The 14,860-nt window shown below is 42.5% G+C and overlaps 1 protein-coding gene across 2 annotated transcripts in view; it reads right to left on the bottom strand.

Annotated features, from left to right (window-relative positions):
• LOC150048950 (UDP-glucuronosyltransferase 1A6-like) overlaps positions 1 to 14,860 on the bottom strand; it is a 37,582-nt gene that overhangs the window by 12,703 nt on the left and 10,019 nt on the right. The window contains exon 1 of one of the 2 annotated variants that reach the window (XM_090355076.1): positions 3,783 to 4,706. The exons of the other annotated variant lie outside the window; for it this stretch is intronic. Within the exon in view, the coding sequence (XP_090211202.1) occupies positions 3,783 to 4,646 (864 nt within the window). The 5' untranslated portion in view covers positions 4,647 to 4,706. Of the gene's footprint in view, positions 1 to 3,782; positions 4,707 to 14,860 lie in introns of those variants that run through there. 2 annotated transcript variants of the gene reach the window in all.

The raw sequence follows: 14,860 nt of genomic DNA, 5'->3' as shown, positions 1-14,860 counted from the left end.
CTAAGATTATATAAACAGTTCATACCAAAGCCTATTTGTAATTATTGTTTGGACCATACAAATAGGATCTCTGAGGGTCTTTAAAATTTGTAACTATATGCACTTTACTATTTAATTTAAAGGCAGATGAAGATAATTTCCAAGTGCCTGAAAAACTTGTTCTCCACAACTTGAGCCTCACTTTTCCCCATTTGTTGGAAAGCAGCTAGGTAGCATGCTCTGGATGATTTAACTTCTGAATGATTTAATTTTTTGAACACTTTTTCCTAAAATGTACAGTACATATAGGTGAAAGTAAATTGAAGATGGGTTGAAGTAGTACATAAATGCTAGAGTTATAGGAAAAGTTGACTATTACTTAGGTAAAATGTTGAACCTAGACTTTTACAAGCAAGTAAACCTGGTAACTAGTCCTAGGGCTTCTATAACAAATTATGAAGGCTGAAGGCAAAATATTTAAGTCATTTCTTAAAAGACTCGTGGTGTTGGTGACCTATCAGGACTGCACTCAGTCTGACACATTCTGGGAATACAAAAGAAATTTCCCAAGGCCACACCAACCTGTTGCTATGCTGGGGACATATTTAAAGTAGCCTAGTAAATGCTAGGTTCCCCTGAAAATGTTGAGCAGGTGAGGTGACAAATATACAGCTGAGGAAGTCACGTGTTAGTGCATCTGATGTCCCATGTGAGGACCTATTGGGGTTTGATTGTCTTGGTAAGGTCACCATAAAGTGTCTCATCTTCCATTTTCATCTCTTTGCATTGCCCTTTCAAAAGGAAAGCTGAAGAAGGCTAAAAATACACAAAGTTTGTAACTGCAGAGAGGTCAGGGGACCTTAGTGTATTGTCGCACACTTGGACTATGTGAAAATAGGTTTAGATACACTTTCGTACCCCGACCTCAATGACAGGACACATAATACATGGTTTGAGTATGGGAGTATGAGGCAGCTGGAGAAATTTTTTTTTTAAGTCCCAGAGTTACCTGGGCAGCTGCTTCCTATGTGATAAATGAGCAACTTACCAGGATTTGAACTTACCAGGAATTTGAAAAGATGAAGTTTGTTTACTTACAGGCAAGGAAAGTCCTACTAGTGAAGATATCTACTGAGTTAGAGGATGAAGGAAGAGGTCAAGTTCTATAGCTGTGTATGGTGGAAATGGCCAGTCCAGACAGGACAGAATTGAGTGTGTCTCTACAGAGTGAGTTAAAAGATAGTCAACAGAGTTCAATGGTCAGCAAAGAGCCTGGCATATAAGGTCATTCAGAGGTCATAGAGCTGTGGCAAATTAGGCTACTTTTAACAAGAGTTCGCAGTTAGATTTCATATGTCTTAGATTTGTACTGTTGTAAATGACCTACTTTTTATAAAATTATAAAGCACTCAAATAACTTTTTATAAATTCTCTAGGCTCAAAGAACATACACTACTATATAGCTGTACATGGCCATTCACCTTTTGTGGAAGGGTCAAGTGAATACAGGAAAGAAGGCTTTTTCCTCTTGTACAGAGAGGCACCATCTCTAGTCCACTGCCATGGATGCTTTTCATGCACTTATATCACCATCCCCCAGAGTGTGCCATGCGAGGAGAGTCACACACGTGTGGGACCCAATAAACCCACATACTTAAGCAGTCTCAGCAGAATCCAAATATTCCAAGAGCCACACACTTCCTGTGGCCAGAGCTTTTAACACAGTGAGTTGGGATTTAGTTTACCCCTTACAATGAAAACTTTAGAAAAGGACAAGCTGTTCAAATACCACGTAAAGTAATTTATTAAAACTGATTTTTTTTTGCCAGTCCTGAGGCTTGAACTCATAGCCTGGGCACTGTCCTTGGACATTTTTTGCTCAAGGCTAGCACTCTACCACTTGAGCCATAGCACCACTTCCAGCTCTTTCTGTGTATGTGGTACTAAGAAATCAAACCCAGTGCTTCATGCGTGCTAGGTGAGCACTTTACCACTAGGGTACACTCCTAGCCCATTAAAGCTGGTTTCTCTCCAAATGGTAGACAAGTGGTGGGCAAGATAGCTCATGCTGGTAATTGTAGCACTACTGAGATTGGGAAGATTTTGGTTCTAGAACAGCAAGGGCAAAAAAAAAAAATGAGTTACTATTTAAAACAAGGTTCTCAATAGGGTGGTGGCATATGTCTGTAATCACAGCTATTTGGGAGACACAGGAGGATAATGGTCCAATCTGGTCTGGGCAACAAGTAAGACCCTATCTCAAAAAAGGGGGCGGGGAGGGGAGTCTGTGGGAGCAGCTCAAGAAGTAAAGTACCTGCCTACCCAATAAGCACTAGGCCCTATACTTCTAGACTGGTAGAGAAACACCTTACACCTTGAGAAACTATTGAGTTGCTTGTTGGAAATTGCTAATTGTTTCTCATCAGGATTTGGAATAAAGAGATTTTCTTCCTCTTCCATCTCAAATCATTTCAGCATAACAGATTGCTACTAGTTTACTAGGACTAAAGTAGGAAGTGGTCAGTGTAGTGGTTATCAAACACACAAGCCCATTCTCTACATTATCCTAGTAAAACATAAGATTTGTTACACTGGAATTCCTCAAGCAGAGTTCCCTTTGTGCTTTTAGATTTTCATATAGAAAATATACAATTTAGCTGGGCAGTGGCTCACACCTGTAATCCTAGCTACTCAAGAGGAGGCTGAGATTTGAGGATCAAGGTTCAGAGCCAGCCCGGGCACAAAAGGACTTGAGACTTTTATCTCCAATTAACCTCTAGAGAATGGGAAGTAGGACCTAGCTCAAGGGTAAGGGTAGGGCGGTAGCCTTGAGCTGAAACCCAGGTCCAGGTGTAGGGCGGTAGCCTTGAGCTAATGGGCTCAAGGACAGCGCCCAGGCCAAGATCAAGCCCCATGACACACACAAAAAAAAGAAAGGAAAGAAAGAAAGAAAGAGAAAGCAAGCAAGCAAGCAAGCATACAGTTTGTGCCAGATGCTGGTGGCTAACTCCTGTAATTCTAGCTACTCTGGAGGCTGAAATCTAGGGATCACAGTTTGAAGCTGAATGGGGCAAGAAAGTCTCTAAGACTCAGAATCACCAATGAATTACCAAAAAAAAAAGCTGGAAATGGAGTTGTAGCTCAAGTAACAGAGTGCTAGCAAAGGTCTAGGGACAGCATTCAGGCCCACAGTTCAAGTCTCAGGACCAGCACAAACACATTGTGTATACACACATAGTGTACACACACACACACACACACACACACACACACACACACACCAAGAAACACATTCAGCATCATTCTGTAGTCACTAACGACATGACTGTTGAGCTCTGCTACTGTATTACCACATGCTATACAATAAATTGCATGTAAGACTACCTCAAATTCCAGTGATTATTTAGACCTCCTGTGAGCACATCCCTATCCTTTCCCAAATAGCATGATTAAAGTGAGCCCCTGTCAATGATAGTATATGTTAGGTCCATAAACTTGTACTGCAAATATCTGCAGGCAATATTCCCCTGATAGGTCAGACCCAATTCAACTCTGTTAAGCTCATCACCATGAAGACACTGCTATGTGTGGTAGAATTCCTGCGATTGATCCACCACCCATCCTGTTAGGAGATGCTCTCCCTCTGCCTTGCATAGCTCTCAGTGGTGAAGTAAATGAATGTATACAAGTTCAGAATTTGTCAACAAAGATGACTAGAAGGAAAGACATTGATTTGGAATGATGAACAGAATTCTTTTTTTTTTTTTTAAGATTTCTATGTGGAACACTGATTGGATACAGACCTGAGAGAGTGGCTTCCTGACAACACAGTTGATGCCCCCGATGAAGACCATGTTGGGCATGATGGGTCTGGGGTAGTCCAACACAAAGTCCCCTCTGAACAGCCACACAGACGCATGACTGAAAACATCCACCAAGGACACCTCTCTCTGCAAGAGCTCAGAGGCAAGGCGTGCATACGGAGAAAAAGAAAAATCACAAATATACATCATAGGAAAAGGGTAGAGAAAATTCTTGACCCTCTGCAAGAAGGTCATGTGGTCTGAATGCCTTGTCAGGAACCTGGGAATATATGATGAAGGGTTTGGGCACTGTGTAGCCTCAGAGTCCATATCACAGAACAGGGACCGTAGAAAAAACACAGTCGGAATATTCAGGTACTTTGCCAGCACTGCTCCACAGGGATAAATAGGGTCTGTTAAAAGCACATCGAAGGAACTGGACTTCAGATGACTCATTAGAGTCACGTCGTGAATCAGGTTCTCACAAGACTTCATGTAGAGCTTCGTTAGAGTTTTTAACTGCGTGGTGTAGTTTAAAAAGGTTTTCAGATAATGTTCATTTTTAAAGACCATTTCACTGTAGTCATGCATTTTGCGATCATATTCTTCTTTGGCTAGTGGAAAATGGTATGTTTTTGTGGTGAAGAAGTCCTCTTCTCTGATGTGTATGTTCATGTCTGGGGCCACGACCAGGGCATGATGGCCTCGATTGTGCAGCTCCTTCACTACATCCCGCATGCTCAGCCAGTGGCTCCCCTCCATCGGAAACACCAGCACCTTTCCACCTTCAGCCCAGGGCAGGACACACAGCAAGCACAGCAGTCCTTTGAGCCCTCGACGGGCTACATGTAGTCCCATGACCATTTCCTCAAAAGCCTATAGACTAAAGCCTAATGCTTTCCACCCAAGTTCTGATGTCTATTGGTTTACTTCTTTGGCTTTATTAATGCTGCCACCTGTCAACTGTCATAGGGTGGCATAGTGCCATGGTTAGGTTAATTATTACAGAATAAATCTATCCCTGGCTTTCATAACTGCCCTACCTTCTTTTCTATCCAAGCAAAGCCTTATCTTACTGCTTCTTCTCTGAAAAACTCATCTGACCTGTTGCTTACTCTCAGGAACATTCTAGTTCACTCTGCATTTTCCTGATAAGGGGAGACTCTATGGAGAAACACAGTTCACAAGCTCAGGCCACTACTGATTTTCCAGAAAATTTCTTCTATGTTCAGCAGATTACTGCCCTGTTCTTGCCCTATTTGCCCTGGGGTTACACTGGATAGACCAGGATGTCACTGGTCTTCACTTTATATCCTTCTGTAAGCCATTCATCTACATTGATGTTCTCTGGTAAGAATTCACCCTATTAGAGATTCACAGGGATAACAGATTCTAAGGCTGGAAAGATGTGTTTTGCAGAATTCTTTCTATGTGTATCCAGCCAGCCATCATTGCATAGGAAGCCTTTGGCTTTAACTCTTTTTCATAACCTAGAAATCCAGAAATCTCGTTCTCTTTTCTTTCCCAACAACCGCTTTTTTTTTTTTGTCAGTATAGGGCTTGAATTCTGGGCCTGAGTGCTGCCCCTTAGCTCTTCAGCTCAAGGCTATTGCTCTACCCCTTGAGCCACAGCATCACTTCCATTTTTTTTTAGTGGTTAATTGGAGATGAATCTCATGGACTTTAGTGCCCGACCAGGCTTTGAACCGTAATCCTCAGATCTCAGTCTCCTGAGTAGCTAGGATTACAGGAGTGAGCCACCCATGCCTGGCTCCAACAACTACTTCTCTGCTAGCTTTTCTGGATGCTCCTGCTGTCTCAGAAAAAAAATAAGTATTTTTCTAAGCCTAAGTGTTTTATCCTTCTACTGGTAGTACCAATTTGATCATTTTCTTTTTACTGAGATCCATGCCAAATGACCTGAGTTCAGATGGAAGCTGTTAATTCTTATGGCCATACAAGCAAGACAGAGATATAGCAGGTAGCTTTGACTGAAACTGCTGCTTTTAACCAAGGAACTTGCTACTACCATATCTCTTCAGAGAGGCATCAAGTTCCTGGTTGTGGGGCTCTACTGCCCAGATTCAAGATGTTTTTTCTTTAAGTCTTGTCTGCTGTGGGCATCTGTGGGACAATATTCAGCAACATTTTGTCTTATTCCAGGTAGGAAGGAAGGCATTTGTAGTTACATTGGAACAGGACAGGAGTTAAACACTGACATGGCACTCTTAAATATTGTTACAGCACTGGCAATATTATGATGTGCTTTCTTATAAGCATTTCTGAAAGATATTTTTCCCTAATACTGTGCTGGGGCTTAGAGAGCTGGAGAAGATATAACCCTTTCATTGACAACTGTTACATCCATCTCTAAGGCTTACTTTAGTGAGGGGACTGCCAATCATGAAGCCAGATTGTTCCATCATGTGCCAGCACTGGCACTTTGAATCCAAAGTGTGACTCTAGCTCCTGCAAGTTCTGGCTGCAGTAAACAGCCTGCTTCAACTTTTCTCTATCAGAAGCTTCAACAAACTATAGATGACCTTGCAGTGATTTACACTTAGGTTAGATAAAGTGTGCGTGCCCTGCAGAAAATTGCTGGTACAAACATAGTCTTTCATTTGTACAAGGGTCTGCCCTGACTGGTACTTTACTGGCATGAGTGAACTGCCTTGATTGGTGCAGATACCTTTGTCACAAGCAGTCTGTTCAGCCTACTTTCAGAGCAGCCAGCAGATAATCTGTGTTTCACTGGGTCTAAATATTCTCTAGAGTAAGCTTTCTTGTCTACTTTTGATTTTCATCACTAGAAGTGCCAGTGAGTTGGAAACATGAAGAAGAGAAGAACCTGCACTAAGAGTAAGACTGGTAATAGGGTTGTTGGCAGCGAGTGACATCCCACAGTGAGTCCTGACCCAAAGGTATGAAAGAGCTCTAAGGGGTTACGAGGGTCTTGCCTCCCTGACACACAGTGGAAGCACTTGACAACAGCACTTCAGCACTTCCCATCCCCACCCCAAGTTAAAGCTGGCCAAAGAGGGCAACGTCTGCTGCTGCTGCTGCTCACTGTGATCCTCTGCCACGGCACTCTGGGATTGAAAATGCAGCAAAGGGCACAGGATACCTAGAGAAGCTTTTCTTTGTGCTCCCAGGATTTCTACTAGTACAGCAGATGGACTCCAGCCAACTTGTTTGTGACATGCCCTGTGAGTTACAGAGCTCATAGCACCTGGGCATAATGGAACAAACCTGTAATTGTAGCATCCAGAAATCGAAGCAGGATTAAGAATTTCAGGATATAGGCCAGGAGTTTGACCTAGTGGTAGAGTGCTTGCCTGGCATGCATGAAGACCCAGGTTTGATTCCTTGGTACCACATATATAGAAAAGCCAGGAGTGGTGCTGTGGCTCAAGTGGCAGAGCGCTAACGTTGAGAAAAAGACAAAGAACAGTGTTCAAGCCCTAGAACTGGCAAAAAAAAAAAAAAAAAGAAAGGAAGGAAGAAAGAAAGAATTCCAGGATAGGCTGGGCTACATAGTGAGATCCTGTCTCAACAACAAAGACAAAAAAAATATGGCTAGGTGCTGATGACTTATGTCTATAATCCTAGCTACTGGGGAGGCTGAGATCTGACAATTGTGGTTCAAAGCCACAGGAAAAATCTGAGGCTCTTATCTACCAAAATATACCAAAAAAGCTAAAGGTGGAGCTGTAGATCAGGTGGTTGAATGCTAGCTCTGAGCACAAGAGCTCAGGGACAGTGCCTGGGCCTTGAGTTAAAATCACAGAACAGGCGTGCACATACATGCACATACATGCACATACATACACACACACACGCACACACACACAAAATCTGCAGAAGTTTCCAGGCAGGAAAAGAACCTGGAATTGGATTACCAAGGTCACTCAGAGGTCCTGGGATTATAGCAATTCTACCTAGAGTTGACAGTTGAGACCACACTCAATGAATTTTAGTATGCCCTGGATTAGTACTATTATAGATGGATAGTTTGCTTTGGGAAAAAGTATAAATGTCTGGTTCAATTTTTATTTAATGAAGAGCCACTAAAGGATCAGTTTATCTTCTTCCCCCTAATTCTAATCTTCTGTCCACAAATTAGTTAAGAAACCAGGTCCTCATCTGGGGAAATTGTTCACGTGACTTTGTTGGCCCTTCCAAGAAGAACCACACCTCCAGGTTTTCTTTTTTTAGTTTCTTTTCCAGTTGTAGTCTCATGCTTGGCCCATGTCAGTCCTGGGCCAAGATCTTCCTCCTATCACCTCCTAAGTATATGGGATTATAGGTATGAAGTACCATACCCAAAGTGGTTTTTGTGTGTGGTGGGGGGAATCTGGGGGCTTTAACTTGGCCTGGACAGTGTCCCTGAGCTCTTCAGCTCAAGGCTAGTGTCTTACCCCTGGGCCCGGATATTGCCCCGGAGCTCTATCAGTTCAAGGCTACCACTCTACCTTTGAGCGAAGCTCCATTTTCTAGAGTTTAATTGGAATTAAGAGTTTCAGGTCCTTTTTTGCCAGGGCTGGCTTTGAACCTTGATCCTCAGATCTCAGCCTCTTGAGTAGCTAGGATGACAAGTGTGAGCCACTGTGCCCTGCTACCCAGAGTATTTTTATAAAGTGTTTTGTTGACTTGTTGCCTTGACCCACAATGTTCCCATCTCTCACTCTCAAGTACAGACAAGTACCTGTAATCCCTAGGACACACATCTGAGACATTCCCAGAAATGTCTGAATTTATATTTCATTATTTCCCAATAAATGCAAAGTACCTTAATTCCCTATTCTCTTGGCCCTCTTCCAACCCTCTTGTATTACCTCAGTCACTACTAGTTAGGTATGAAAGGACTCTGGGAAGTAGGACACAAACACAAGCCCACACTCTCCCTTTTTTACACATACAAGTCAGGATTTCAGATGGATCTCACCTCATTACTTGTTTCCTCTTAGGAAATTAGAATAATCACATAAAGTCATGGAGATTATTTCTTTTGTAATCTCAACATTTTATGTAACTCAAAAATTTTTTCCTTTAGGATTTATGAATTTTTTGGGGGGAAATGATGGTGAAACAACAAATTCAAGGGAAGCAGAAAAGATTTGTGTGTGTGTGTGTGTGTGGTGGGGAAAGGAGGTCATGGGGCTTGAACTCTAGGCCTGGGTGCTGTCCCTTAGCATTTCAGCTCAAAGCTTTCTTTACGTTCTTTAGTGCCTGGCTCACTTTGAACCTTGATCCTCAGATCTCAGCCTCCTGAGTAGCTAGGATTACAGGTGTGAGCCACCATGTCCGGCAAGGTTATCATTATTTTTTTTCACAAGTGCATATTGAAAACAAAAGACCAAATTCATAGTACAGAAAACAAGTTCAGTGTTAAAAATAGGCAATCACAGGGAAATGGAAGGACTTAAAACATATCATGTTAAGTCAGATAAGCCAAGCTCAGAGAAACATATGGCACATGTTTTCTCTCATATGTGAAAGGCAGATCTAAAATACTGGGATGTAACAAATTATACAAGTCTCTAGATACCAAAGACACTCTTAGGAGAGAAAAAGAAAAGCAAAATGCCTGTGTGCATCTGATCATACAAAATAATATTTATCAAAATGAACATTGGGAGTATAAGGGGAAGCACAACAATGGAGGGAAAAAGGGTGAACAAATACAGCAATGGTACTCACTGGGCATGATGCTGAAAATGAACTAAAAAATTTATGGGTAGGAATGGGAAGGAAATACCTGGAGAAAATAGGGAAGGGGTGACACTGCCTCCAAAGAAATGCTGACTTCTGTATATCACCTTTATAATAACAATGAAAAGTCTTAAAGGAAAAGATAAAAATAGGCAATCACTGAGCTGCTATTCTTCCCAGAATTCAGAGCACAATCAGAAGAGTTTAGAAAGATAAAAAAATAAACTGTCAAACCCAGATCTTGAAGAAGTGTCGCGTAAATTAGGAATCAGCCCAACTATTAAATGCTTAATAGAAAAACCTCCTTGTTTTGATTGAGTTCTGGGACTACCTTCAGGTTTACTGTTTGTGGGCTCACACAAACTCACAGAAGAGTTCTAACCCCTGGAGCCTGTGAATGTGTCACGTGACATGACCAATGGACTTTGACAACAGTGTTAAGGGCTTTGAGATAGACTGTCCGGGTTCACCTAAGTGCATCACAGGCTCTTCTAAATGAACGAAGATCCAGGAACCAAGGATTTGAACAAGCTACAATTAATCTACATATACTTTCTAGAAAGGGCTATTCAAATTAAGAAACAAATCATTAGGCAGGTATATTCATAGCTAGAAAAGATACAGAATTCAAGGGAAAACTGGTCTATATTTTAGCTTCCTGACAGGCCAGCCAAGCTATAGTAACACCCAGCTACACACACACTCACACACACACACACACACACACACACACACACACACGGAGCAAAGCAGAAATTTAAAGGAAACAATGTGAAGAGAATAAACTTACACTAAATGAGAAAATCAATGATAACACATTGTGTGAAAGGGCAAGAATTCTCACCAGACTGGAGTCTTTTTTGAAAATTCTCAAATATTTTCAAAAATTTTCATAATTTTTAAAAATTAAAGGTACGGTGGCTCACTCTTACAATCCAAGATATTACAGAAGTATGGAAAGAGGGCCTAGTGTTGCAAGCCAGCAAGCAAAGGTAGCAGAAATCCTTATCCTAAAATAAAAATAAAAGCGAAATTGCTAGGAGCATATGTCAAGTTGTAGAGTGCTTTCCTGGCATGGACAAGGCCCTGAGAAACTATAAATGATTTTATGACCTCCCAACCCCATACAAGGGATGATGCTGGCAGGCTGGAAGAGGGAGACCGAGCAGAAGGCAGGCTTTCTGTTTTGAGACTGCAAGTGAAAACTACTTCAGAACAACTATACAAAGAGTTTACAAACAGTACACAGCAAAGTCTGTATGTTGTAATTTTTGAGAGCATTCCAATTAGATTTTAACTTGTTTTTCTTGAAAACAGTTCTAAATATCCCTACGTTATTGTCTAGCTCAAATTAAAAGCAATGATTTAACTGCTTATAGCAAGTAACATTCACCACAGTACCTTGAATCTTGCTTTATTCCCATGTTGCTTCAAAATGAGCTAGAGAGACAGCATGCTATGAATCACTATGCTCTCAGGTTTTTAACTCATAGTGATGAAAATATGAATACATTGATAGTTCAGGTTTAACATGAAGAGGTCATTAGTTGTATAGAAATGCTGATGATCCAGAAACCACTGATGACTGTTTAGGTGAGCCTAGGCTATTTTTGAAGTAATCGACATAGAAGAGCATGTTTTACTGGTTTCTTATGGTTGCTGTAGCAAACTACTACAACTTTGGTGGCTTTCTTTCATACCCATTTCTTCTCTCCAGGAGAGGATTCTGGAATACATTCTACTGGGCTGAAAGTAGTACTGCCCATAGTGTACTCTCTTAGGACTGAGAGTAAAATACTGAGGTTACTGCTGCGGTGTCACATGGCTGGGCAGCTATAAGGTCCATCACAAGAAGGCAGTATGGAGGCCTCCCCCTTCCCAGAGATCACCTCCAGTTACCCCCCCCCCCCCGCCATGGGTCTGTGGGAGGGTCCTAGGCTCTTAGGTCATATCTGCATCCAGAGTGGCCACAGCTCCCCTAACCTGGCCACACCGTGGCTCCTTCCCCAGAAGTTGGGGCCAAGCAGTTACATGCCCCTTCAGCTATGCATCTCCACCATGCATGGCAGGGCGCAGTTCAGAATAATAAACTTTTTCCTTCCTGTTTGAATATTGTGTGGCATTCTCTTTTCATTGGCCTAACTTAATTTAAACTTAACAGTACCATAGCATATATAGCAGCATGTAGAATTTTTGGGGTTTTTTTTGGCCAGTTCTGGGCTTGAGCTCAGGGCCTGAGCACTGTCCTTGGACTTTCTCAAGGCTAGAGCTCTACCACTTGAGCCTCAGCACCACTTCCAGCTTTTTTCTATATATGTGGTACCGAGGAATCGAACCCGGGTCTTCATGCATGTTAGGCAAGCACTTTAACCACTAGGCCAAACTCCCGGCCCCAAGCATGTAGAATTTTATTCAGCCCTAATGTGGTTCTATATTTACAGCAGATACTGAAAATGCAAAAAGACAAATGCCATGTTTCACTTGAAATGCTGAATGGGTAAAGGGTCATTCCCAGAGCCGAGAAGTTCCCTCTGTTGACCAAGCTGATGTGCCAGTGAAGACCTTTTGAGGCAGGCCTCGCTGCCTTGGGGGAGTCTATCACAAGGCGTCCCTTGCTTTCATAGCCATCTCTGCGCATTGTGAAAGACATGAAGAAAAGGGTTACCAAAACACGCTCCAGATGCACAAGTGAGCACACCACCACACACTAGGGCTGTGCGGGAACGTGTAGGAGGCCCTTGGGCACCTTTAACTGTTGATCTGCATGACAGGATACATGTACAGCAGCAACAGGAGTTCAGCACTCCCCAGTTCAGCATCTGGTGAAACCATATCCAAGGAATCACAGAAGGATCTTGGTGGATGCTTCCTGCTGTGGTAAGTTAATGTGAAGAATCTGAAAAGGGCCTACTACCAGGACTGTGAAAAGATGTTCTTGTTTCCTTACAGGCCAGGGAACACCCACCAATGATGATTTTCAGAGTGGCTTGCTGTGGAGAGCTGGGCTCCGAAGCAGTAAGGGATGTCAGGAGTAAGGGGATGAGTAGGACAGGCCCCCTTCCATGGTAGTTTGTAGTGGAAATGGCCAATCCAGACAGGATAGAACCGAGTGTTTGTCTCTACACAACAGGTTTAAAGATGGTAACAAAGAGTTCAATGGTAAGCAAAGAGCCTGGCAGGGGTCTGTAGCAGCTCAGCCTACTTTTAATAGCTAAGAGCAAATGCCACAATGAGGTTTGATATGTCGTGGAATGGTGAGGCTATAAAGGGGAAAACTGCCTTTTAAACTACTATCAGGTATTTAATTTGAAGAATTTCCTTGGCTCAAAGGAAATCCACCATTCAAGAATGATATAGGACTATTTTTCCTTTATGGAACTTCTAAGTGAACTTTCAGAGTAAGGGAATTAGGATACTTCCTAGTGTGGAGATAAGCCGAATAACAAAAGTAGTAGTGTAAAAATAGCATCGCTGGCCCCAAATAATATAGGGAGGTTAATTAATGACAAAATCCATTTCCAGCTGAGTGCTTGTGGCTCAGAACTATAATCCTAGCTACTCAGGAGGCTGAGACCTGAGGATCATGATTCAAAGCCAGCCAGGGCACAGAAGTCCATGGGACTCTTATCTCCAATTAACCACTGGAAAACTGGAAGTGGTGCTATGGTTCAAGTGGTAGAGCCTTGAGCTAAAGAGCTCAGGCTCTGGGCACTAAAGAGCACCCAGGCCCAGAGTTTAACCCCATGATCTACCAAAACCATATCAAGGAAGGCTTAAATTTATAAACACTATTCAGTTAGCTGCATGTGTAATGCAAAAACAATGGCAAAATCTCAATATAATTCCAGCTCCCCTTGAGACACAACTTAGTTCACTTCTCAGCTGTCATTCAACCCCACAAACATGGCTGTCAGCACCAATTGCTTTTTGTCTTCCCTTTGTTTGCTGCATTCTAACAAGGTACCACTGAGCTATGAGAAGTGGTAGATGCTTCTGTCCCTAGTATAACCTCCCTTGTAGATGTTTCTGGCCTTTGGTTAGATTTAAAGGATCTCTCAAACCAGTTCATGAGCTGATAACTTCAACTCTACTTGAACAATTCATGAATGTGTTGGAATCCTGAGGACAATACCTTAGCAGATACGAGATAGTTGGAAGAAGCAGATAACTAGATGTGGACCTTTGAAGGATCCATCTTGTCCATGACATGCTCTTCTCCCTGTGTCTGTTTCCTGGCTGCCATGAGGTGAGCAGCTCCTGCCTCTTCCATGCCAGATCTGCCACGATGTTTCAGTACTATCACAGGTCAAAGAGCAACAGAGCCAATCAAATACTGAAACCTCTGAACCCTGGAGCCAAAATGAGCCTTTCCTCTTTTAACTTGATTTTCTCAATGGAAAGTCTTACGAATGCACAACTCTATTAGGAGACTTTAAATTCTTCTCTCCCATTATACCTAGCAATCTGTACATTATAAAACACAGAATGCCCCTACACCAACTTCCACAAAACAGTGGTTCATGGATCTCAGGTTCATCTGCTACAGTGGGAGATACGAATCAAACCCAGGATGTTTCAGGGCTCTACTCCTGCTATGAAATATGAGAGTAGCTGGAGGATTGCAAAGTCGAGAAGTGACCCTCACAACTGACAGGTCTGCTAAGAATTCCTTATTCACCTCATGGAAGTCACCAAAGTCGAAAGCACACATGGACACAACCAGCCTAAGCAGAAGCCTAAGCAGTGACACACAGTGGGCTCAGAAAGCATCCTTCTCCCATGGGCTGCTCACTTCAGGACCAGAGGGAGCCAGATTCTCCACTATGCTGAGGACCCCAGTCTGTGTGGCACCAGGGTGCATATTCATGTTGGCTGTTTCGATGCTTCCTGAGGTCTGTGTTTGGACTTCACTCCATCAAGTCCACATGAGGATTTGAGGCCTTATGTTCAGATTTTAAGATGAAGAAGTCCTACAGGAGACCCTTATGAGGCAAATCTTTATCCATGGATACAGCTCACAAATCCAGAATGCTTTTCCTGCTCCCAGGGAGTTTCCCTCAAACATACTGAGTAGATTGCTACTACTCTTAATTTTATTGCCCTGGAATTACATTAGCCAGGCTCCCTGTTGTTGTCTAGCCTTCTATCTCATCATTTATGTGTCATTCTGCCTATTTCATCCAGCCATTGGGGGAATCTTCAGGAGGAAGTCACTGGGCAGACGTGTGGTTGGGAAGGATATTCTCTGTGGGGAGTCTTTGAGATTATTTTTAGAGCCCAGGAGTCCAGGATCCCGATTCTCTTATTTATTCTTCAACAGCAACCTCTCTACTTATTTTTTTTCTTTTTTTTTCCAGTCCTGGGCT

This window comes from Megascapheus bottae, chromosome 21 (genome assembly GCF_031878675.1).
Source record: "Megascapheus bottae isolate mThoBot1 chromosome 21, mThoBot2.hap1, whole genome shotgun sequence".
In the NCBI taxonomy this organism is placed as follows: Eukaryota; Metazoa; Chordata; class Mammalia; order Rodentia; family Geomyidae; genus Megascapheus; species Megascapheus bottae.
This window is presented reverse-complemented; position numbering and strand designations above follow the sequence as displayed.